The sequence below is a fragment of the Notechis scutatus genome, chromosome 7 (genome assembly GCF_049901735.1).
Source record: "Notechis scutatus isolate UNSWTSFEM ecotype Mainland chromosome 7, rNotScu1.2, whole genome shotgun sequence".
Classification (NCBI taxonomy): domain Eukaryota; kingdom Metazoa; phylum Chordata; class Lepidosauria; order Squamata; family Elapidae; genus Notechis; species Notechis scutatus.
The window spans coordinates 3,098,511-3,123,992 of NC_142015.1; the positions used below are offsets into that span (position 1 = coordinate 3,098,511).

A 25,482-nucleotide genomic window follows, 5' to 3' on the forward strand; every position below is an offset into this window, starting at 1 on the left:
TGGGTGGAGCGGGTTGGGCTAGATGACCTCCAAGGTCCCTTCTCAGTCTATTATTCTGTTGAATGTCCTGTCTTTCCTCCAGCCTCTCGATCCCATTGCCTGGCGAGTCCAACCCATTTCTTCCCTCCGCTGGGCAAAGCCCAAAGCCAAAAAATAAAAAATACAGCGCTGCCCCTTTAAGAACGGACCATGACATCATTTCCCACCTAACCCCACACATCCCCGCCCTCTGCCTTTCGGCGTTCGCTCCACCGAACTTGAACAACGGAAGACCCGCCTCCCACGGCGCAGGGAAGCCAATCGCTGACGGACTGCCCAGCGGAAACGCCTCCCGTTCGCGGGAGGACGGTGTCGCCGCTGCCGATTGGACGAGACGCTTGGCCATCTACCTTTGTCCCCCCCTCCCCCCTCCTTTCCCAGCAGCCGGGTTAGGGTGCGCGAGGTTGGGTGGTGGTTCCCGGGGCCCGGCGGCTGAGCTCCAGCGGGTGAGGCAGGCGGGCGGTCCGGAGTCATCGCTCGGCCAGGCCCAGCGGCCCCGGCCATGGAATCCTACGATATCATCGCCAACCAGCCCGTCGTCATTGACAACGTAAGCCTGCAAGGCCGGACGAGCAGCCGAGGCGGGCGGGCGGGGGGAAAGAGAGAGCCGCGCCCGGCGAGGCTGCAGCAACGGCGGCGGATGAGGTCCCGGAGCTGGGTGGGGCCTTGGCCTTCGCCCCAGCCCCGCCTCGGATCTGTAGATACGATAGATTTCTGCCAGGCTTTTGCCTAGAAGGGCCCTCGGGGGGGGACGACTAGGGGGGGCAACGTTAAGCCAGGATGCGGAACCCCTAAACCTGGTTTGGTTTGGGCCCAGCGGGTCGTGTGGACCCCCGGGATAAGGAGGGATGCGGGTCCGGCATAGGCGGGGGGGATGAAGACGGAGGCCGGCCGCTCTGGACGCTGGGATTACTCAGCGGAATCGGGTAGCCTGTGCCTTGAATAAAAAACTATTATTATTATTGCTATTATTATTGTTATTGTTATTGTTATTACTCATTTCTTTTATTTATTCAACATGAAACTCAGTCAACTGAACATTTAAAAATGTATCACCATTGTCATTGACTGGTGCTGATGGTTGATATGGGTTGCTGGCAGCATCCAAGGGATCAACCAAGTATATTATTAGTATTCGTATTATAAGTGTTTATTATTAGTATTATTAAATGTTAAGTAATAATAATGCACAATATTATTCTTATTATGCCAGCCAGATGTTCAGACTGGGGTTTGGCGTTTTGTCTACCTATCAAATCCTTACCAAGGACCTGGGATAGGCAAATCTGGATGTTTGATGATTATGATTATGATGATTATGATTATTACTATTATTATTACTATTATTATTACTATTATTACTATTATTATTATTATTATATCTTTAGTGAGATTCCCTTTGGGGCTGGTTGGTAGCTCAACAGCTTGAATCCTAACCAAGGACCTAGGAACTGTTCAGGTAGCGTCGGAGGACATAAGCTGTTCCAAGTAGGGTGGGTTTTTTTGTAGAATCAGGGTATTCAAGTCTGATAAATTCAGGATTTCCAAATAGCGAGGCAGCCCTTTAGGTATTCCTCCAAGGGCTCCAATTACAATAACACACGATTTCTTTTTCCAAAGTCACTTAACTTCAATTTGTAAGTCCCGATACTTGGTGATTTTTTTCTTGCTGAATACATTATTATTATTATTATTATTATTATTATTATTATTATTATTATTATTATTATATTAAACATTAATCTCAGTCAACTGAGCATTTAAAAATGTATCACAAATATAATTGACTGGCACTGATGGTTGATACAGGTTGCTGCCAGCATTCTAGTTATCCACCATATTATTATTATTATTTTATTACTATTATTATTATTCACAGTCAGTCAGATGTTCAGTCTGGGACTGGCATTTTTGTCTACTTAGTGAATCCTTACCAAGGACCTGGGATAGCCAAATCTGGATGTTTGGCAGTGTAGTTATTGTTGTTGTTTGACAGTGTTGTTATTGTTAATCATCATCCTCCTCATCCTCACACAGTGAACCAGTTCAGACTGAGTTTGGCATTTTTCTCTACCTGTACAGTATAGGAAATGCAAGAGATAGAAAAAGGCATTAGTGTTGATCATGGTCCCTACTGATTGTTTTGTTCCACCCATGCATTTTATTTTAATTTTTGACAGCGGTAGTTGCTCTTTGGGGCTCTACCTGATAGCACTGTTTCCTGTCCTTAATTTCCTTGGGTTAAGAATATACTCTTATTGTAATGCCTGCTAAAATATTTGCCACTGTGCATGTTAATACTTCTATTTTCTTGCAGATGCTTTTTTGCTCCTTTCCAGGTGAGCCCCTCAATAAGTGATTTACATATAGAATAGAATAGTATACTTTAGTGGGATAAGTGTGGTTAGACGCACAAGAAATTTGTCTCCTTGTGTGTCTAAATGCACTTGACCAAATGAAATGTTCTACTCTACCTTATAAATAAATCTCTTACTGGGCTTTGATTATGATCGATGAACCATTCAAAATCCTAGTTTATTAGCATAATCCATAAATTGGTGGTACTATAGTGCTTCTGAATGAGGAAGACACCAGTTTCAATCCTTGCTATTAGTTAATGAAGAATGAGTGGGTGGGAAAAGGAAGGGCCAATCTTTGTAGAACAACCTGACAGCCAACATATAATTATATATATATAAAAGCAAAAGACTACTCACGCATCATCACAGAATCTCCAGAACCATAAAGCCTACAAACTTGAAATTTGGCACGTATGTTCTTGGCTTCTAGGTGCTCACTAGGAAAGGATTTTTCCAAATGACCATTAGAGCATTCGTATTTCGTATATTATTATTATTAACATGCTCTGATGCTACGGAGTTCTACTCCCCCTCCCCACCTGAAAAGAAATCTCTTCCAAATGCAAAACGCAAGCAGAGGAGTTCCAGTTTCACAGCAGCAACCAGCTTTAGTACAGAATAGTTGAGCTAAGCCACGCCAGGCTCCTTGCTGTCTCTTTCTTGGTCACACAGCAAATACTGTTTCATTTTCTAAACAGCCCTCAACTCTCTCACACACTGACAGGACGCTAGCCAGATGAATACCGATGGATGCTGGTAGGCAGAGGCAAAATCCCCCCCCCCTTATTTTCCTCCCCAAAAACTAAGCCAGACTACATAGTTTCGTAGCGAAGCCCGGGTATCCAGCTAGTAATGTATAACACTGTGAGGCATGGAAAATAAATACAGGTAGTTCTTGGCTTACAACATTTAGTGACCGTTCAAAGTTACAATGGCCTGGGAAAAAAGTGAATTACGACTGGTTTTCCCCTTTCTTCTTTGATCAAAATTCAGGCGCTTGGCCACTTGGTTCATACTTATAACCCATTGCAGCGTCCCGGGGATCATGGATTTTTTTTTTTTTTGCAACCTTCTGACCGACATATAAAGTAACCGGGGGAAGCCAGATTCATTTAAAAACCCGGTTACTGCAGTGATTCACTTAACAACCGGGGCAAGAAAGGTGGTAACACGGGGCAAAACTCACTTTTAACACATATCCCACTTAACGGAAAAATTTTGGATCAATTGTGGTGGTAAATCGAGGACTACCTGCAACTAACTGGATTCTCTAGTTGTTGTATGTGAGGTAAGTTAGCATTAGCTCCTCTACTGCAGATGAGAACATTTAAGCTGCTGAAGTGGCTTGTCTGGAATAATTACTATTTGAAAGGAACGCTTCCGTGTTTTCCCAATCCGTAGCTCAGTTGTATAATCAATACATTATGCTGATCCATGGCATAAAACCATCATAAGTCAATGCCGTCGTTTAATATAATGTAACTTTAAAATGAGCCTTCCTGAACTTCGGATATGTCAGTGTTTCAGAATTGTAGCTAATATGGCCAATGGACTTAAGGATATTACGTTTGATAAGAGTCTACATCTTCAAAGGAATTCCCACGAATATGTGTGATAGAATGACTTGGCATTTGAATAACTGCATGAAATAAAGATGTGTCCAGATCTTAATCTAGATGTGGTTTTTGTAGGATCAACCAATATAAAAATCTACATTATAGTAAAGATGGTATAATTAAAGTTTAGCTCTCAGCACAGTACTGACAATGTTGGTAATACTATTAATATTGAAGCGTCTTTCCTTTGACAATTAACAATTATATTGAACACCGCGTATGCTTATTCCTGAAGAGATGAGTTGAAGTTCACTCCCCTTTTGGGACGCGGGTTCATTCTTTTCGGTTGAAGGGGAAAAGTCCAGTGCTTACACATACTTCAGTGTCCGGCTGCAATTGTATGGGTGCACATGGAGTACAACCTGTTGGGATTTAGTGCGGCTTTCTTCTCAGCATAGGTGAATGTGACATGGTTATTGTGCTGCAGGTGAAAGGACAACTTGCCCATAATTTGACATTCATTGCATCAATTGGATTTGTTGGGATTTTATTGCTAGCTCTGGACTTTTTAACGTGCACTACAAACCACATAGAAAACAGCAATAGCCCTTAGACTTATATACTGCTTTACAGTCCTCTCTAAGCTGTTTAGAGAGTCAGCCTCTTGTCCCCCCAACAATCTGGGTCCTCATTGGACCCACGTGGGAAGGATGGAAGGCTGAGTCAACCTTGAGCCTGGTGGGATTTGAACTGCCAAATTGTAGGCAGCTGGCTGCAGAAGTAGCTTGCAGTACTATACTCTAACCCAGGGGTGTCCAACCTTGGCAATTTTAAGACTTGTGGCTTTTAATTAATTTTAAGAGTTGCTGGCTGAGGAACTCTGGGAGTTGAAGTCCACAAGTCTTAAAATTGCCAAGGTTGGACACCCCTGCTCTAACCACTGCGCCACAGAAGCTCCTCGAAAAATCCCATCTAAGCTGCTAGAAGAAGAGAACAACGTAAAATTCTCTTGGCCCCAAGTATCCCTCTGTATAAAAGTTTAGATCTGGAAGAAATACATACACAAGGCTTAAAACATCTCAGCTGCTTTGTCAGAGACAGCGTGTCTCCCTCTGGTCTCCGAGGAATACTTGAATGGAGGACATTTAATCTGAAAAGCGATATCTACAGAAAGGGAAGGAAAACCCCAGTGCCACCTTTATGCCACGAAGCAACGTGTGGCAAACTTTTCTCTGCTACCAAGTGTGTTTTGAACCAAAATGTCTTCTGCCTTGCTGTTGACGAGGTGGCTTTTTGTGTGTGTGTGTGTGTTTTTGCATACAGGGTTCAGGAGTAGTTAAAGCTGGTTTTGCCGGAGATCAGATTCCGAAGTACTGCTTCCCAAACTAGTGAGTATTACTGCAGAATTCCTTGTCTCGTAGGCTGTTAGGTGTAGAAAGTTGGGAAACAAGAGGGGAAGGTCTGGGGAGGGGGGTAAGGGTTGATGATCAATTGTAAAGGGTCCTCCCGTGTAAATAGTATGTGGGGATGACCTTTGGAAACAGGGCAAAGAGACACAGCCAAGGGAACAACTAGATAAAAGGCAGCTGGGTGCAGAGCAGGAATGCAGGTGGAGCAACAACCCATCCAATTTCTTGTGCTGTAAATGAGATGCTGGGAAAATCCTCCTTTCAGATTTGCGAGAATCCGTTAATGTCATCATCTATATATATAAAAGCGAAATGCAACTCAAGCATCATCACAAAATCTCCAGAACCATAAAGCCTACAAAACTTGAAATTGGGCACATATGTTCCTCTTGGCTTCTAGGTGCTAAGAAAGGATTTTTCAAAATGACCCTCAGAGCATTTAGAGTATTTCCTATATTATTATTATTAACACGCTCTGATGCTAAGGAGTTCTACTCCCCCTCCCCACCTGAAAAAAAATCTCTTCCAAATGCAAAACACAAGCAGAGGAGAGGAGTTTTAGTTTCCATTTTAGTTTCACAGCAGCAAGCAGCTTTAGTATAGAACAGTTGAGCTAAGCCACACCCAGGCTCCTTGCTGTCTCCTTGCTCACACAGCAAATACTATTTGAGTTTCCAAACAGCCCTCAGCTGTCTCACACACTGAGAGGATGCTAGCCAGATGAATACCGATGGATGTTGTTAGACAGAGGCACCATTTTTTCCCCTTATTTTCCTCCCCCAAAACTCAGCCCGATCACATAGTTTCGTAGCGAAGCACAGGTATAGAGCTAGTCTTACAATGAAGTTGAATTAGGTTGTCTCATTGTGTTTTCTGTCTGGTCTGTCTTGTAAGGTTGACACACACTCATGTGCAGAGTGATAATTGCTCTCTTTCTTGCTAGTGTGGGCCGCCCGAAACATGTCCGCGTTATGGCTGGAGCACTTGAAGGAGATCTCTTCATTGGACCAAAAGCAGAGGTAAAATCCCACCCACAGTACCTCTAAGCTATCCCTCCCCTCCGGTACCAAAGGTGGTGCAAACCCAGAAGGGCCCCAAAACCCAGAGCCACTCCAGTCTTTCCCAGGTTTCATTTGAACCCTGTTCCCCACCTCAAATGGTAATCGACTTGATTTGTCTCTTTCTTAATTAAGAGTTTTGCTTATAGCGGGAGCACTTAGGCTTATATACCATTTCATAATGCTTTTACAGCCCCTCTCGAAGCAGTTTACAGAGTCATCATATTGCCCCCAACAATCTGGGTCCTTATTTTATCAATCTTGGAAGGATGGGAGGCTGAGTCAACCCGTCAGGATCAAACTTCTGACAGGAGGCAGAGTGAGCCTGCAATGCTGCATTCTAACCACTGCACCACCATGGCTCTTACACTACAGAAAGAACAGATACGAACAACAGTTTATTCAATACTAACAGGCAAATAGGAGCATGTGTGTTTCAAACTGTGCCTTTTAGAGAGGTTTAGTGGTGCTTTGCAATAGGCCACCTTTGAACTTTTCTGTGGCATCCATGTTGGACATTGTCCGTTCTCCTCACCCAAGAGGATTCATTTTCTGGCTGCTGGTTGCTGTCATGCCCCTGTTGGAGACTGACTCCAAGGGAAAGGAGGAACAGCTGACAGGGAGTGGAAGTGTGGTTCCGGAGGTTGGGGAGGAGGCTGGGGAAGGGCAAAGGCCGGCTGGGCAGTCAGAGGAGGACCCAGGCCCATCCCCTCTCCTTCCTAGGGCACGCAGGGAGGAGAGGATAAGGGAGGGGCGTGAACGGTGTGGTCTGCGGGGGAGGAAAGGGCCTTGATCCTCTTCATGGGCTGCAGCTGTGAGAACTGGTTAAAAGGACGGACATGCGTATGGGCCAGTGCTGGAAACAAAGCGTGGAAATATCTTCAGGCTGTTGTTCCTCTCTGAGTTTGGCATCCTTCCCAGTGTATGTACCGATATCTGTGGACGTCTTCAAGCCCTTATCTTGCCTGGTTCCCTTAATTGCTTCAGTGTGGTTTGTGTTGTTTCTACTCATTATAATTATAGGCATTTTTAGTTTAAATGGCATTTCCTCCTTTTCATAACTGTTTGTGGGGGAGTTTTTTGTCTCCAGTCAAGGATATTTGGAGCTTTGAAGCAAAGTGAAGGAATAAAAGGGACTTCCATCTGTTTTTGTGACTGTGTTTATTTTGTACCCCATCCTGGGTCATCACAGGTACCACCCTGTGCAGCAGAATTCTTTCTCTTTCTCCTGTAGGAACACCGAGGGCTGTTATCCATCCGGTACCCCATGGAGCATGGCATTGTCCGGGACTGGAACGACATGGAGAGAATCTGGCAGTATGTTTATTCCAAAGACCAGCTGCAGACATTTTCAGAAGAGGTAATAACGTCGTCCCTGGTCACGAGATCGGGGGGAGATTTGTTAACCCCCTATGTTTATTTTTATATTTTAACATTTTTAGAAATGACGGTGTAGGCCAGGGCTGTCCAGCCTTGGCAGCTTCAAGACTTGTGGACTTCAACTGCCAGAATTCCCCAGCCAGCATGCTCTTGTAGGCCCCTTTTGGCCTTAAAGAAACGATGCAGCTTCGGTTAGCTTGGTGCCCCGAGAGAACTGTTGTGTACTGCAATATGAATTGTTTTTTCAAAAAAAAAAATGTTTATTAAACATACAGAAAAAGAAAGAAAAATATATTTAAAAAACAATGAACATGGTGCAGTCATCCTAACCGACATAGTTGTCATTTCAAGTCATTTCAAAAATAATACACATTTACATTCTATATACATAGTATATAATATATACATAAACCTTAATCATTTCTTATTTTCTTGATCCTTCCTTTTTTCCAACCAGCGATAAAACTTGTCCTATATTTTGTAATAATCAGATTCGTCCTTATTTTTTAATTCTTTTGTCAATTTATCCATTTCTACACACATACAAATTTTCCTAATTATTTCTATTTCACTTGGAGTTTCCTTTGCATTTCCACTGTTGGGCATAAGCTAATCTTGCAGCTGTGATTATATGGGTTATTAGATATATAATATCTTGGTCGTATTTTCCCTCGTTAATTCCTAACAAGAAAAATTCGGGTCTATATTCTATTTTAATTTTACACATCTTTTCTAACCCTTTCTGGATTTTCTGCCAAAACATTTGGGCTTCTTTGCAATTCCACCGTAAAGGATAATGCGTTCCATTCTCCTTATTACACTTCCAACATACGGGGAGATTTGGGTACATTTTAGCCAATTTTGATGGCGGAATATGCCATCTATGAAACAATGTATATACATTTTCTTTAAACAATGTAGCCAAGGTCATTTTTTTTTGTTTCATTCCCATAAAATTTGCCAGTCATCCAAATTTATACTATAGGAATTGTTGATCCAGTACATCCAGAGAGCAGTTGGAGAAGGTGCAGAAGAGATGTACATGGACAGTGGTACCTTGGTACTCATCGTTAGTAGTTCTGGGAAGAGCGATGAGTACCGAACAGATTTCACCCATAAGAAATGCAGTGGTACCTTGGTACTCAACGGCTTTGAAACTCATTGAATTTGGTACTCAACACATTTTGACACAAAAAATTTTCTCCCGGTATTCATTGTTTGTTTAGTACTCAACGTACAAGCTAGAACTTGCCAGAATCAGCGTTGTGACTCACTACATTATTCCTTAGGGGAAAAATTTGTTTGGTACTCATTGGTTTTGGTTCTCATTACACCTCCCAGAACCGATTAATGATGAGTACCGAGGTACCACTAATGTAGTGAGTCACCAGGCAGCCAATACCGACAAGTTCAAGCTTTGGCGTTGAGTACCGAACAAACAACGAGTGCTGGGACAAAAATTTTGACGTCAAAACACGTTGAGTACCAAATTTGATGAGTTTCAAAGCAGTTGAATACCAAGGTACTCTACCACTCTATATTGCAGGGAGAAGGGAATTGGAGCGTTAGGGATCTTCTGGTAGTTTCCTAATCAGTAGGAGGTGGAAAACCACATTTATGGTAAAGAGTTGGGTTCCAGAGCTTTCTAGATCCTGCTTCCTGCTATAATGTGTTTTGTCTCTGGGTAATTCAGATGCCCTTGGCTCCAAATTTGGTTCTAATTAAACATGTTCCCGAAGAACACAATGTTGTGAAAAATGTGGTTTAATAGAGAGGCCCTTCACATTAAATGGCAATAGCACTTAGACTTATATACCACTTTGTGGTGCTTTTACAGCCCTCTCTAAGCGGTTTACAGAGTCAGCATCTTGCCCCCAACAATCTGGGTCCTCATTTGACCCACCTCGGAAGGCTGAGTCAACTTTGAGCTGGGTTGAACAGATGCATGGGGAAGGGAAGAAGGAAGGAAAGGAAGGAAGGAAGGAAGGAAGGAAGAAAGAAAGAAAAAAAGAAAGAAAGAAAGAAAGAAGAAGAAAGAAAGGAAGAAAGAAAGGAAGGAAGAAAGGCAAATAGCACTTAGACTTATATACCACTTCATGTTGCTTTTACAGCCCTTTCTAAGCAGTTTACAGAGTCAGCCTCTTGCCCCCAACAATCTGGGTCCTCATTTGACCCACCTCGGAAGGATGGAAGGCTGAGTCAACCTTGAGCCCGGTGAGATTGGATCTGCCAAAATTGCAGGCAGCCGGCAGTCGTCAGAAGTAGTCTGCAGTACTGCACTCTAACCACCGCGCCACCAAGGCTCTTATGCTGTACATCACATTGTGTTCTTAGGAAAGCGAATCGAATTAGCGTTGCTGCCATTTCAGTGGCTTCATACTGGATTGGGGGCCTTTTTGGGTTGGGATGTCCGATGGGAAGCGGGGCTTGCAAACATCCTGTCGGTTTTGTGACATTGATGTGGACCCTCGGTTTTCCTTCCAGCATCCTGTTCTCTTGACAGAAGCCCCCCTAAACCCCAGCAAAAACCGGGAAAAGGCTGCAGAAGTTTTCTTTGAGACGTTCAACGTCCCTGCTCTCTTCATCTCCATGCAAGCTGTCCTCAGTCTGTAAGTGTCTGTGTAAGAGATTCTGGGCCATCCAGGTAAATGAATGAATGAATTAATTCTTTATTGGCCAAGTGTGATTAGACACACGAGGAATTTGCTAGGATATGCTCTCACTGTACATAGAAAGAAAAGATACATTTGTCAAGAACATAAGGTACAACGCTTAAAGTAGTCACAGGGTACAAATAGGGACGGCTCGGTGGCTCGGTGGCTGAGAACACAGCTTGTCGATCAGAAAAGGTCGGCAGTGTGGTGGTTCGAATCCCCAGTGCCACGTCATGGAGTGAGCTCCCGTTACTTGTCAACCTAGCAGTTTGAAAGCATGTAAAAAAAAAAATGCAAGTAGAAAAAATAGGGACCCCTTTGGTGGGAAGGGAACAGCCCATTTTTCTCTTCCCCGAGCCTCTTCGCGAGCTCTGCACTACCTGGGATCCAAAAGAAGGCTGTGTGGAGACTCCTTGGAGGAGCGGGGTGGTGTGGGCGAGGCCAGCCAGGAGTGGGATTTGCCGATTCACCAAAGCGGCCATAAAATGAGCTACTGGTTAGCTACCAGTTCGCCCGAACTGGGGAGAACCGGTAGCAGCCCATGCCTGCCCGGTCTGTGGACTGGCACTGAGCCGCAGCATACCAGAGACCGGGCCGTGGAAACAAGGAAAGCGCCACCTGCAGGAGGCAGGCAACAGGCAAAACCACATACCCTACCTCCTGTCCACAGAAAATAATCTTTCTCCACGGAACCGGTCCCTGGGGCTCCAAAGGTTGGGTGCCGCTGGCATAATGGACCGACCACCCCCATCTCCCTCTGCCCTCTTCCAGTTACGCCACAGGCCGCACCACGGGCGTCGTGCTCGATGCGGGCGACGGTGTGACGCACGCGGTGCCCATCTACGAGGGTTTTGCCATGCCTCACTCAATCATGCGGGTCGACATTGCCGGCCGGGATGTGTCCCGTTACCTCCGCTTGCTGCTGCGGAAAGAGGGCTACGACTTCCACACCTCGGCCGAGTTTGAAGTGGTCAAGACAATAAAAGAGGTAAGGTCCAGAGCGAGCCTGTGGAGATTCTCAGTCCTCCAGGTCCTGGTTGTCCCAAAGGTGTTTTTTTCAGGAGGCAAATGGACATCCTTCTTGTTGTTGTTTTTTTGGAAGACCTTTCGCTTCTCCAAGAATCTTCTTCAGCTCTGACAGGATGGTGGGGAATAATGGAAGGATTTATACTCCCTGTAGACAGCTGGTCATTTGCATCCTTTTAGAGGGTCATTGAGGCCACTTGGAGGTTTATCTGCATCCTCAGGGTCACCTGAGTAGTTAGTGCAAATGGTTCTTGTACTCTTATTTTTTCCTCTGGAAATCCTTTCCTTCTCCCACACTATTCCAAGGGTGTCCATCCCAAATTGTATGGCTAAAAGTCTAGAGATTCGCAGTCCTCCAGGTCATGGTTGTCCCAAAGGTGCTTTTTTTAAAGAGACAACTGGACTTCCTTTTTTCCCCCTTTCTTTGAAGACATTTTGCTTCTCATCGAAGAAGCTTCTTCAGCTCTGACTGGATGGTGAGGAATGGAAGGATTTGTGTTCCTTGCAGACAGCTGGTCATTTGCCTCCTTTTAGAGGGTCGTTGAGGTCACTTGGAGGTTTACCTGTGTCCTCAGCGTCACCTGAGTAGGGCAGATGGTCCCTGTAGTCTGCAAAGGGAATATACGTGGATCATGGGGGCTCTTTGCCCTCACTGCAGTGGGGACAGGGCTTCCCTGGTGTGCTGATAAGCGGAAGCGTTGCGCACCTCACACAAGATAGGAGCAGTTGGGAAGCCTCAGCTGGAGGCTTGGAAGCCGCGGTTCAGCTAGCGGCTTCTTTGAAGTGTCTTATCAGACGGTGAAGAAGGCAGAAACCGTTTTTGAGTTTCCAAAGCGGCTGCCTTCAGCGAGCGGAATGCCTGCCCTGGAAGCTTCAAAGAAATCCTTGCCTGTGAAACGGCTTTGCTACGTCATGCCGAGAGGAAAGGCAAACAGCCCTGTAGATTTGAAGAGTGGGGCTTCTTCAGCAACCAGCGTGCGGTGAAGTAAGATAAAATTCATACAAAGCGTGTCTGAGAGCGTCAGGCCCACACAGATTTAACAAATGAACAGAGTTGGAAGGGACCTTGTAGGTCATCTATTCCAATCTCCCACCCGAGCAGGAGACCCTACAGCCGTGATGGCGAGCCTGTGGCACGTGTGCTAGCGGTGGCACACAGAGTTGGCATGCATGCACACTGGCGAGTTGGTCTTCGGTTTCTGGCACTTACACATGCCCATGTTCCGGTTTGGCCACTCAGTGCCGAAAAGCTTCGCCGTCACTGCTCTGTACCATTTCTGACAGTCTCTTCTTGAAAGCTCCCAGTGATGAAGCTCCCACAAACTTCTGTTCCACGGGTTGGTTGATCTCACTGTCAGAAAGTTTCTCCTTATTTCCAGATTGAATCTCTCCTCCTTGTTCAGTTTCCATCCATTATTCCTTCCCGTAAAAGTGCCTTTTAAAGAGTATAGAATAGAAATAGAATAACAGAGTTGGAAGGGACCTTGGAGGTCTTCTAGTCCAGCCCCCTGCCTAGGCAGGAAACCCTACACCACTTCAGTCAAATGGTTATCCAGTCTCTTCTTAAAAACTCAACAGTTGGTGCAACCACAACTTCTGGAGGCAAGTTATTCCACTGATTAATTCTTCTCACTGTCAGGAAATTTCTCCTTAGTTCTTAGTTGCTTCTCTCCTTGATGAATTTCCATCCATTGCTTCTTCTCTTCCCTTCTGGTGCTTTGGAGAATAGCTTGACCCCCTCCTCCTCTCTGTGGCAGCCCCTCAAATACTGGAAGACTGCTATCCTGTCTCGCCTGGTCCTTCTCTTCCCTAGACTAGCCAGGCCCAGTTCCTGTAACTGTTCTTCATATGTTTTAGCCTCCAGTCCCCTCATCATCCTGGTTGCTCTTCTCTGCACTTTTTCTAGAGTCTCAACCTCTTTTTTTATAGTATGGTGACCAAAACTGGATGTGGTACTCTAGGTGTGGTCTTACTAAGGCTTTAAGGCTTTGGAAAACAGTTTGACCCCCCTCCTCTCTGTGGCAGCCCCTCAAATATTGGAACATGTCTCCCCTGGTCCTTCTCTTCTCTAGACTAGCCAGGCCCAGTTCAGTTTGAAAATGAACGTGCAGACAAAGAACCCCAGCAGACTTGTGGTATGAGAAGGCTCAAAGTCTTGCCCGCTGCCCATGGTCAAGTGAAGGAGGAGAGGCTTAACTGATCTCCCACCCCACCATGAGAACCTACGAGGAGCTTCTCTCCCTGGTGGCTTCCAGGTCCACTTCAGGTGCTTCACATGCTTCCTCTCTCCCTACAGAGAGCTTGCTACCTGTCCATCAACCCTCAGAAGGATGAAGCCCTAGAGACAGAGAAGGTGCAGTACACGCTGCCTGACGGAAGCACTTTAGACGTAAGTTCCTGAACTAAACAATGTGTGTTGCTCCTGGGATGTGGCTGCGAGGGCCCTGAAATTTCCTGTTTCGGTGTGCAAGAGAGAAGCAGTTGTGATGATCTTCAAAAAAAGCTTTGTGAGATCCTAGCTATGCATGCATCAGAGACTGGTTAATTCAGCCATATTTGGTGATCTGCGTAAGTGTTCTGACCAAGGCTTCCGAGACCGTAATTACACATACGCTTATTTTAAAAACAAGTCTTGTTTTATTGCAACGCTGGGAATTGTTTTCATTCCCAGCTGGTAATGAATCTCAAACAGTCCCTCAAGATAAGCACCCACCTTTCTTTTCTGTGAAGTGCTGCCTATGACAGAAGTGTCAAATGAACTAGAACAAAAACTAACCAAAGTACAAAAGAGCTTCAAGAATGAATCTGAACTGAACGAACGACTTTGCTTCCTGCAAAGGTTTCTTCACCTTTGCCTGTCCTTTATACCTGCTGGGAGGGGCAATCACCTCCCAGCCTTACTCCCGAGTCACCCCTTTGTCTCAGCTGCTCTCGCCTTCTAGCAGCTCTGCACACATGCGCACTGGGAACAGGCTCCCCTGGGTCCTCTGCCTCGCTGCTGCCAGACTCCGGAGGCAGCACCCCACTCCCAGATGGTCCTGGCCCCATCTCTGCATCGGATGCACGACCCTCATCCGAGTCTTCCCCAGACTCCCTGACTGGTCCCCTTTTCTTCCCCACTGTCCGATTCCGCTGCCATCTGCACCGGCTGCCAGTGAACCACAACCCTAAGGTAGGGGGTGGGGGGAGAAACCACCTGCCAGCTTACGAATGTTGTAGCCAAGCCAGTCCCGCTGAAGCAGAATTTGACCCTGTGGCTTTTGGGACAGGTTGGTCCTTCCCGATTCCGAGCTCCTGAGCTGCTTTTCCAACCGGACCTCATAGGAGATGAAAGTGAAGGGATCCACGAAGTCTTGGTGTTTGCCATCCAGAAATCTGACATGGACCTGAGGCGGACGCTGTTTGGGAACATTGTCTTATCCGGAGGATCTACACTCTTTAAAGGTACAGTTGATGTAGAGTAAGGTACATTCCACTTGTAACAAATAATAAGATGACAGAACCACAGAGTTGGAAGGAACCTCGAAGGTCTACTAGTCCAGGGCTTACCAACTTTTTGGACCTCAGGGACCACCAAACTCATAATTTTAAATCCCACGGACCACTAATATGAATTTTGACTGATGGTGCTTGCTGACGTTGGCAGGAAAATCGGTCCCATATTCCAGAGCTGCAGGAGTCACAAGGACGGGCCCTTTGGTCATCCCGGAGCAGCTGCTCCGGGATGACCAAAGGGCCTGTCCTGTGGCTACTGCAGCTCTGGAATATGGGACCCACTTTCCCGCCAACATCAGCAAGCCACCCCGGGGCGGATTTCCCTCCCCTGCCGTTGGTCTCGCCTTCCAATTCCAGCTTGCTTGGCCGAAGGGTGAGCAGGCCAATGGATGGGTGGGCCATGCGGCGGCACAGCCTTGTCTTCCTGCGCAGCCTGGATTAATTGCTTGGGGGAACCTTTCTCTGGGGACCACCAAAATTTTCTCATGGCCCACCAGTGGTCCCGGCCCACTGGTTGGCTACCACTGTTCTAGTTCACCCTACTCACACGGGAGACCCCGTACCATTCCAGATGAATGGCTGGCCATTAAAAACCTCCAGGGATGGAGCAGCCACAATTTCTGGATAAAGGAGTTTAATTCTGCAATTCCCCCCAAAAAAAAAATGGGTCGGAAGGAGATGTTTAGTTTTCTCAGCTTTCTCAGACAAGGTTCAAGAGACCAGAAATAGTAAAGAAATATCTAAATAGATGAAAGAAAGAAAGAAAGAAAGAAAGAAAGAAAGAAAGAAAGAAAGAAAGAAAGAAAGAAAGAAAAAAGAAAGAAAGAAAGAAAGAAAGAAAGAAAGAAAGAAGAAAGAAAGAAAGAAAGAAAGAAAGAAAGAAAAAGAAAGAAAAGAAAAAGAAAGAAAGAAAGAAAGAAAGAAAGAGAATTATTTATTGGCCAAGTGTGATTGGAGACACAAGGAATTTGTCTTGGTGCAAATGCTCTCAGTGTCCATAAAAGAAAAGATACATTCGTCAAGAGTCATCAGGTGCAACACTTAATAATAGTCATAGGGTACAAATAAGCAATCAAGTCATACTAGGAAACAGTCAATATAAATCGTAAGGAAACAAATGACAAAGTTACAATCATACAGTTCCAAGTGGGAAAGGATGAGTGATGAGAAGATTAATAGTGATAGTAGTGCAGACTTTGTAAATAGTTAGACAGGAGGGAATTATTTGCTTAGCAGAGTGATGGCGTTCGGGGAAAAACTGTCCTTGTGTCTAGTTCTGGTGTGCAGGGCTCTATAGTGTTGTTTTGAGGGAAGGAGTTGAAACAGTTTATGTCCAGGATGTGAGGGGTCTGTAGATACTTTCACAGCCCTCTTTTTGTCTCGTGCAGTATTCAGGTCCTCAATGGAAGGCAGGTTGGTAGTAATTGTTATTCCTGCAGTTCTAATTACTCTTTGAAGTCTGTGTCTGTCTTGTTGGGTTGCAGAACCAAAACAGATGGTTATAGAGGTGCAGGTGACAGACTCCATCATTCCTCTGTAGAACCATACCAGCATAAATATTGGGATAGGAACTGTTAAGGTAATTCCCCGTTAGGAGAATGAGCGCATACAGGGAGACGTATAGAGAGTAGTGTTGGAATAATACACACAGAGCACACAGATACACTGTACAGTAAATGTAAGTTTTTACTTCCAGAAAGGTTTAAGCAAAGTCCAAAATAAGCAATCCAAAGTCATTCACAAGTTAAATCAGTCAGTTTTCAATCCAGGGATAATCCAAATATCAAAGTCCAGTGTCAAAAAACAGTTCAGTAAGACTTACATTAAATCCAGTAATATCAGTCAATTAGAAGAAATGGAGCAACGACAATACTTTCCAACAGAAGGAAACAGGGATGCACTTACACACTGTTCTGAGACTCAGACTAAACAACCCAGGTTTCTGGCTCCATCTTATGGCCGTTTGAGAAACCACACCTAATTACAGTTTTGCATTTTCTTAAAGATACAGTTTTAAAATGTTTATCCTGGTTTATATATTTCTAACCCAAATAGCTGTTAGGTGACTCATATTCCTAACAGTAACGTATCTGGAAATCTTAGAACAGGAAGCTCATGTTTTGAAGGAATAGAAATGGACCTGGAAGGGAGATCAATTCAATTAGAATGAAGAAATGGAGGGCTTATGGCATGGGCTGGTTTTTCTATTAGAACATTACTCCTTTAACAGAAATAGTTTGCAGGCAGCGGGAGATTTTGGCATTCTAAGCAGATCCACAGCTTTTGGCATCACTTAGCTTTTCCCTGAATTTCTGAAAGTGAGAAAATGGAGAGGCACGTTTGCTTTAAAAAAAAAAAAGTATGAAAAAGAACAACTTCCTGTTTATTCCTCTGCTTCCCTCTTTAACAACTGGCACACTTGGGGTTACCATGACAACCGGAATTGCCTGGATTGCCATGGCTAAGGGATGCATGACGTTAACACTCTTTGAGCGCATTGCTTAGCGTCGGGAATCCCAGTCCCGATTGCTCTCCTAACTCAAGGACGAGCTGTAGGGGAGCAAAAAGAAAAGAAGAAAAGCTGCCCAAAGTTAAGTATATTGTTAGAAACTTAAGCAATAAAGCAGGCTACTCAAAAGTGGCATTTATTAATTGCTTACTTGTTTTTATGTTTTATTTTAAAAAGTAGAATAATTTGATGTCTAAGCATTCAAGATGACAGACTTGAACCAGACTAAACAGTCTGGTAAAATGTGTGTGTGTGTGTGAGAGAGAGAGAGAGACAGACAGACAGACAGACAGACAGACACTGGATGCCAGTTTCCCTGAATTCCACCCAGCAGGATCAAAGGCCATTGATTTAATCCTCTGGATGGCCTGAGCATCTCCTCATGCCTGGCTGAGATTTTATTCTGACGCTTTAAGAGGGCGCTAACTTGCCTTCTCAACTCTTCAGGTTTCGGGGACCGACTGCTCAGCGAAGTGAAGAAACTCGCTCCAAAGGACATCAAGATCAAGGTAAATTGATGGGGGAAAAAATGTTACATTCCAGCCCAGGGGTGGGATACAACAGGGTTAACTACCAGTTCGGGATTTACGAGCTTCCCTGCATGCTGCGAGCCGCGCGCCTGTAAATCGTCATCAGCATGCTGTGTGCAGAGAAGCAGCCTTTCAAAAAGCCCCTTTTTCCTGCTTTTTTAACTGTAGCCGTGCCTCGCATGGCAGCTGAAGTTGAAAAAATCAGGAAATAAAGGTCAGGTAAGAGCCCGGGTGGGCAAAAACATCAGCAGCCATAGAAACGGTTCTGTGTCTGCTGCTCTTCAGAGCTACCGGTTCTACAGAGGTGGACAGAACCGGTAGAAACCCACCCCTGTTCCAGCCCTAATTCCATTTTTTTAAACCTCTAAATCAGTGGTCCCCAACCTTTTTTGTACCAGGGACCAGTTTCAAGCACAAACACTTTTTCAAGGACCGGGGGAGGGGGAGAGAATCCGAGTTTGGTGGTTTGCTTGCAGACATTTCATTACCTGACTAGGTAACATCTGATGTTGTTACCTAGTCGGGTAATAAAACGCTGCCAGCAAACCACCAAGTTCAAGGAGCGCCTCGGCCCTGCCTCCCTCAGCCCCATCCCTCAGGTGTCTCCCTCCCTCCCTCAGGTGTCTGCCTCATTCCTCTCTCAGTTGCTCTCTCGCTGCTCCACCAGCCCAGGAAGAAACTGCTTCAAAGAAGCCGGGGGGGTGGCTTTCCTGTCGCCGCAGCTCCTCCGAGCGCCCGTTTACCCCCACCCCGCCCGCCCGCGCTTCAATCCACAGTGCTCCGTTCTGCCTGCCTGCCTGCCTGCCTTCGTTTCAGAGCAGCTTCGGCTGATAAAAGAGGCGAATAGTTATTATTCTCAGCCGAAGCTTCTCCCAAACAACCAGACAGGCAGAACGGGCACTGAATTGAAGCGGGCGGGCGGGCGGGTGGGGTAAACGGGCACTTCGGAGGCGCTGCGGCGACAGGAAAAGCCACCCCGGCTTCTTTGAAGCAGTTTCTTCCTGGGCTGGTGGAGCAGCGAGAGAGCGACTGAGAGAGGAACGAGGCGGGAGGAAACCGCCGCTGAGCCAGAGAGCAGGACAGGCTTCGGTTGCTTCCTCCCTCCTCTTCTTTCATTTGTGTCCTTGATCCCTGATCCCAGCAGCATTCACCGAAGGCGAAGAAAGCCGCCATTTTTATTTTATTTTTATTTTCTTTGCGGCCCGGTGCAAAGTGATCCACGGCCCGGTGGTTGGGGACCCCTGCTCTAAATAACTCCATGGGGTTATTGAGAATGAAATGGTTCCAAACGGAGGACTCCAAAATGGAACCTTAGATCTCCGAGCTTTCTGTGGTTGCACTGATAAGGGGAGGGGGGGCTCATTGCAACGAGGAGCGAGTTGTAGTTGCACTTGTAGGATCCAGTCTGGGTCTGTTCACCTGGACCAGGGGTGTAATCTTCCAAGTTTTCGGACTGTCGCTGAAGCCCATCCTCGGGGAACTTCTCTCTATTGTACTTTGGGCTATACTACGTATAGTATTTATGTGGTGCCTGGTGGGGTGTAGCTTCCTATCGGCTGATTCGTAGGTTGACGTGGCTGGCTTGTTTGGGAGGGCTGCTGTGTACAGGCTGCACTTATCTAGAATGGGGGTGAGAATGGAATGGAATAGAAATAGGAATGGAATAGAAATAGGAATGGAATGGAATGGAATGGAATGGAATGGAATGGAATGGAATGGAATGGAATGGAATAGAATAGAATAGAATAGAATAAATAGAATAGAATAGAATAGAATAGAATAGAATAGAATAGAATAAATGTTGGATGAAGAATAGAATAGAATGGAATGGAATGAAATAGAATGGAAGAGAAGGGAAGAGAATGGGATGGGATGGAATAGAAGGGAATAGAATGGAATAGGAATAGAATATAGGGAATAGGATAGGATAGAATAGAATTTGGGGAATAGAATAGAATATAATAGAACAGAACAGAATAAAATAGGAATAGAATATAGGGGGTAGAGTAGAGTAGAGTAGAGTAGAGTAGAATAGGAATAGAATAGAATAGAATAGAATAGAATAGAATAGAATAGAATAGAATAGAATAGAATAGAATAGAATAGAATAGAATAGAATAGAATATCAGAGTTGGAAGGGACCTTGGAGGTCTTCTAGTCCAACCCCCTGCCTAGGCAGGAAACCCTACACCACTTCAGAAAAATGGCTGTCCAACATCTTTTTAAAAACTTCCAGTGTTGGAGAATTCACAACTTCTTGAGGCAAATTGTTCCACTGATTAATTGTTCTCACTGTCAGGAAATTTCTCCATAGTTCTAGGTTGCTTCTCTCCTTGAGGAGTTTCCACCCATTGCTTCTTGTCCTGACTTTCAGGTGCTTTGGAGAATAGCTGGACTCCCTCTTCTTTGGGGCAGCCCCTGAGAGATTGGAACCCTGCTATCATGTCTCCCCTAGTTCTTCTTTTCTCTAGACTGGACGTGCCCAATTCTGGCAACCCTGTATGTTTTAGCATCCAGTCCCCTAACCGTCTTCGTTGCTCTTCTCCACACTATTTCTAGAGTCTCAACATCTTTCTTACATCGTGGTGACCAAAGCTGGATGCCGTTCTTCCAAGTGTGGCCTTACCAAGGCATGATAAAGTGGCATTAACACTTTGCGTGATCTTGATTTGATCCCTCTGTCTAAGCATGCTTCTGTGTTCCTCTTTCCAGATTTCGGCTCCTCAGGAGAGATTATACTCAACGTGGATTGGGTAAGAACGTTCCCCTTCCTCACCCTAGGCAGTTTCCACCAGGAGCCCCAATGTAGTAACCATGTTTTATAATGACTTAGCTTTCCTGAACAGCAGGAATGTGGCTTATTTGACTTAACCTGTGTTATGTTGCCAAGGCGATGTGCCAGCTCCTTGACTCTCCTCTTGTCTTCTCCCCCAGGGGCTCCATCCTGGCTTCGTTGGACACATTCAAGAAGATGTGGGTCTCCAAGAAGGAATACGAGGAGGACGGCTCGAGGGCCATTCATCGAAAGACATTCTAGGGCAGCGGGGACGGGGGTGGCAGCAGCAGGAGGCAGCAGCAGCTGGGGTCATGTCTCTTCTCTTAATCCTTTCTTGTCCAGGGCTGCTCCTTCCTTCCTTCCTTCCTTCCTTCCTTCCTTCCTTCCTTCCTTCCTTCCTTCCTTCCTTCCTTCCTTCCTCCCTCTCCCTTTCCTTCCTCCCTTTCCCTTCCTTCTGCCCCTCCCTCCCTTCCTCCTTCCTTCCTCCCCTTCCTTCCTTCCACCCTCCCTCCCCCTCCCTCCCCCTCCCTCCCTTCCCTCCCTCCCTCCCTTCCTCCCTTTCCTTCCTCCCTCCCTTCCCTTCCCTTTCTTCCTCTCCCTCCCTCCCTCCCTTCCCTTCCCTTCCCTTCCCCTTCCTTCCTTCCTCCCCTTCCTTCCTTCCACCCTCCCTCCCCCTCCCTTTCTTCCTCCCCCCTCCCTCCCTCCCTCCCTTCCTTCCCTTCCTTCCCCTTCCTTCCTTCCTTCCTTCCTTCCTTCCTTCCTTCCTTCCTTCCTTCCTTCCTTCCTTCCTTCCTTCCTTCCTTCCTCCCTCCCTCCCTCCCCTCCCTCCCTCCCTCCCTCCCCTCCCTCTCCCTCCCTCCCTCCTTCCCTTCCTTCCTTCTTTCTTCCCTCCCTCTCTTAATGCATGTTGCTAGCATGCACCTCCCTGGGAGGAGGTGTTGCTCTTCGAGGCCTTGTTTGGGGTGGGTGGGTAGGAGGCTCCTCGACCTGGGAGGGACTTGAAGCCCCTTCCCGCCTCCCGATTCCCCTCCCGAGCAACCCTTTTTGCTTTGCCCCAGCGCTTGCCTCGGGCTGCCGGCCAGGAGGAAGGCTGCCCTCTTGGCAAGGAAGTTACCCTGAGCCCCCCCAGCACCTTCCTAGCCATCCCGCACCTCCGACGCCTCTCGGGAGGAACCTAGGAACGTTCCTGCCTCCTGTCAGGAGGGAAAGAAAGAAAAAAGCCAGAAAGCTCTTAAGGAGGGAAGATGGCATCTTAACAGCTGCTGCCCTGCTGGCCCCCTCTTGTCAGCTCAACCAGCCCCCCCAAAATCTCTGGGGAAGAAAGGGACACCCAAGACATTCTTCAGCCTGTCCCTAAAAAATGGCTTTCGCTCTTCTCATCCCCTGGGGATGAGCCACCCAAGGAGTCTTTGAGAGCAGAGCGATGGGGGCCTGGACATAACCCAGCCTCTTCCCTCTTGGAGACCCCTTGCCCCCAGTCCATTTCCACCCCCATCTCCCACATTTAAGGCCTAGGAGACTCGGGTCCAGGGGCCGTTTGAACCTCCCTTGGAGAAGAGGGCAGGGGCTGAGGGGCACGGTGGGTCTCCTCTCGAGAGTTTGGGATCAGCTCCCGGCAAAGCCAAGTCGGAGGTGGCCTAAGCCAAGCCGGGGCGAGGAAGGTAGGCAGCTCCTCGCCCTGAGCCCTGTCGGTCCTCCCTGCCCTCCTGAAAGAAGTCGCGGGGAAGACTACGGAGAACCCAATCTCGGTCTGTCGTAGCTAAATAGACGGGGAAAGGGCTGCCTTGGAAGTGGAGGCTATGGGAGCGGAAGCCCCCCCACCCTGGAGTCCTTGGGGGGGGGGGGTGTCTCTCCTGAGATGGGGAAGGGAGGGAGTTCAGGTGACTGCTAGGAGGAGGGGGTTGGGGAGCTTCCTGCAAACCTGGTGGAGGAACCTGGAACCTTTCAAGACTGACCCAAGAAACAGACAAGCCGATCCTGAGTCCACACTACACGATATTGTCATTTGTTTCCCGCCTCCATGTCTGCTTTGGCTCGTGGTACCTTGAGATGTGCTCCCCCCACCCCTTCCTCCCAAATCTTGTGGCTGTCCAGTGCAAATGGCTGTATCTCTTTTGGGGTGGGGGGGCAGTGTGTGTGTGTGTGTGGGGGGTGCCTTCACCTGTGTAGGAAAGCTGCCGGCTCTGTATCCAATCCCAGCTTTTCCCCAATGGGTTCACCCTCCCAACTGTGTGTGGGTTTCACTTCGAACCACCCCCTGCCCACCCACCCAACCCCCCCACAGGCCTCTGCTGAACAGCCCAAGAGTTGCTTCCCAGGCTTTGCAGGACAAACCCTGTGTACACCCCCCACCCACCTACCCCCCACGGTGCCCCCTTTGCTTACTGCCTTTTTTTTGGGGGGGGGGGGGAAACCGGATGGCCCAGAGTCCAGAATTCAAACGCTTTGGACTAAAAGATAGAACCAGTTGGAAAGCCTGCCTGGTTTTTGCTGGGTGGGGTGGGTGTTGGTGAAAAAGGAGGGAGGGAGGAGGCAGGTTGCCAATAATGATCCAAACTGCCCAGCTCTCCCCTCTTCACTTTGGCTGCGTGGCGGATCATGGCCTCAGCCCTCGGGCTGGGAGGAGAAAAAAAAAAAGCATTCAGCATTTTTAATGTGTCCGCAAAATGAATTTATTTCAAAGAAACACACTCCCCGTTCCCTTCTCTTCCTCTCCATGTTGCCCCTTGACAGTAACATAAACCAAATTGGAGGCAGAAGTGCCCCCTCTTCTTCTCCCTCTCCACCCCATTTACCCACCCACCCCTACCCCCCAAAGTCCTTTCCCCATGAGATCCACCTGTCTGGGCTGCAATGTACAATAATTTAACACAGTTGCCTGTAATTTTTATTTTGTAAATTCATTATACTAATAATTATAAATTAACCGCCAGTGGCTTGGCGTGTGTCTGGAGGCTGCTCTGTTCACGGCGGAAGGAGGCGCCGTCCTGCTTTGTGACGATAAGAGAGAGAGAAGCGCCGCCATTTTTTCGGATGCTGGGACTTTAGGCCCTTTTGGCACATCGCGGTAGAGCTCCTACATTTGTCAGGAATTGGGAGGTGGGAGCGGTGTGTGGCAAAAGTAGGTCTAAGGAAACTTTTAGGTTGCACTTTTCAGAATATAAATCTAGTCCGTCTTTTACCAAACCACGATTTTCCCATGTGAAGCGTTGATGCCCATCACAAAAGAGAGAGAGAGGGTGCAGCTGTTGGATTAATTAGGTGATTCCCTAAGGGAGTGATGGCTAACCTTTTTTAGGCTCCCGTGCTGAAAATTGTGTGCGTGTGCCAGCACCCAGAAGGCAATGCGCCCACCTGTGCATGTGCACGCAACACCACCACCCCCCCCGCGCCCCCTTACCTGCACTGCTCGTGCACCTGCCTCCCGGCTGATTTTTGGCCCGTTTTTTGGCCTCCAAAGGCTGCAGAGGCTTTCCTTGAGCCCCAGGAGGGCAAAAACGGCCTCCGCAGGACTCCAGAGGCTGAAAACGGGCACTTCCAGTATTTCCAGAAGCCCGTTTTTCGGCCTCCTGAGGCTGCAGAGGCTTCCCTTGAGCCTCAGGGAGGCCGAAAACAGCCTCAAATGGGCCGAATATCAGCTGGGAGGCGCGCAGCCTGTGCAGTGCAGCTAAGTTTGGCTGGGGCTCGCGTGCCCACACAAATGGCTCTGTGTGCCATAGGTTCGCCATCACGGCCCTAAGGATTTTGCAATGCTGTTCCTGGCATTGCAGATCACAGCGGACACAAGATACAAGACTTTAGATTCAAAGACTTGTCTCCCGCTCTGTAGTCGGCTGTCCAGTTGCTGCAGCAGAGTTCACAACTTGCTGCGCACCGGATCAGGGGTCTCCAACCATGGCAACTTTTAAGCCTGGAGGACTTGGCTGGCTGGGGAATTCTGGGAGTTGAAATCCGCCAGGCTTAAAAGTTAGCAAGGTTGAAGACTCCTGCCCTAGATGACACGGCTGTCATTTCTTTCTTGGTTGACCATGGTCAGCTCGGCTGTAGTCCCTTCGAAACTATGTGTGGAAATTAGGCAAATGTTTCTCAGTCTTGGTGACTTTTAAGACGTGGACTTGCAGAATTCCCCACGCATGGCTGGCTGGGGAATTTTGGAAATTAAAAGTGCCCCTTGTCTCAAAATTGAATTAGATCATGTCTTGTCTTATGCGACTCCTGATTGCAAGGTATCAAATAACGGATTTAAGTTTCAGGAAAAAAAACCACCAATGTCAGGGATGGTTGAATTGGGACTTTTACCCCAACTAGGAGATTGGATGTTCAGTGGCTTAAAAGAGCTCTTCCAGCTTCAAAGTGTTGTCCCAGTTATACTAATTGCACTTTTCTTCTTGGTTATTCTGCCCTTATTAAGCAGATAACCATGCCCTGTTGGGTTGGAAGTTTCTTTTGGAAAGGAAGTTTTTAAAAATGTTTTTTTTTTTTTTAGTACTTTAAAAAGGTTTTGTGATAGTATGGCTTCAGGTGGGCTGAGTCTGGAACAGTTCAGCAGCGATGTGACAACAGGTATGAAAAAGTAGTTTACTTAGGGCTGGATATATATAGCAAATACAAAGCAGTTTTGTTTGTGTAACCCTCTCCCATTTCCTGGGGGAGGAAAGGCAAATATATCAATAAATACATGTCAAAGCAA

General features: G+C 46.8%; 1 protein-coding gene across 1 annotated transcript; it reads left to right on the top strand.

Annotated features, from left to right (window-relative positions):
* The first annotated feature begins 411 nt into the window (after nucleotides 1-411).
* Nucleotides 412-25,482, top strand: ACTR1B (actin related protein 1B). Its single transcript, XM_026687542.2, has 11 exons — nucleotides 412-589; nucleotides 5,279-5,343; nucleotides 6,308-6,383; nucleotides 7,657-7,782; nucleotides 10,287-10,411; nucleotides 11,228-11,444; nucleotides 13,779-13,871; nucleotides 14,752-14,926; nucleotides 17,934-17,995; nucleotides 20,729-20,769; nucleotides 20,951-25,482. Exons 1-11 carry the CDS (start codon nucleotides 542-544, stop codon nucleotides 21,051-21,053), a joined length of 1,131 nt encoding a protein of 376 aa, XP_026543327.1. The 5' UTR covers nucleotides 412-541; the 3' UTR covers nucleotides 21,054-25,482.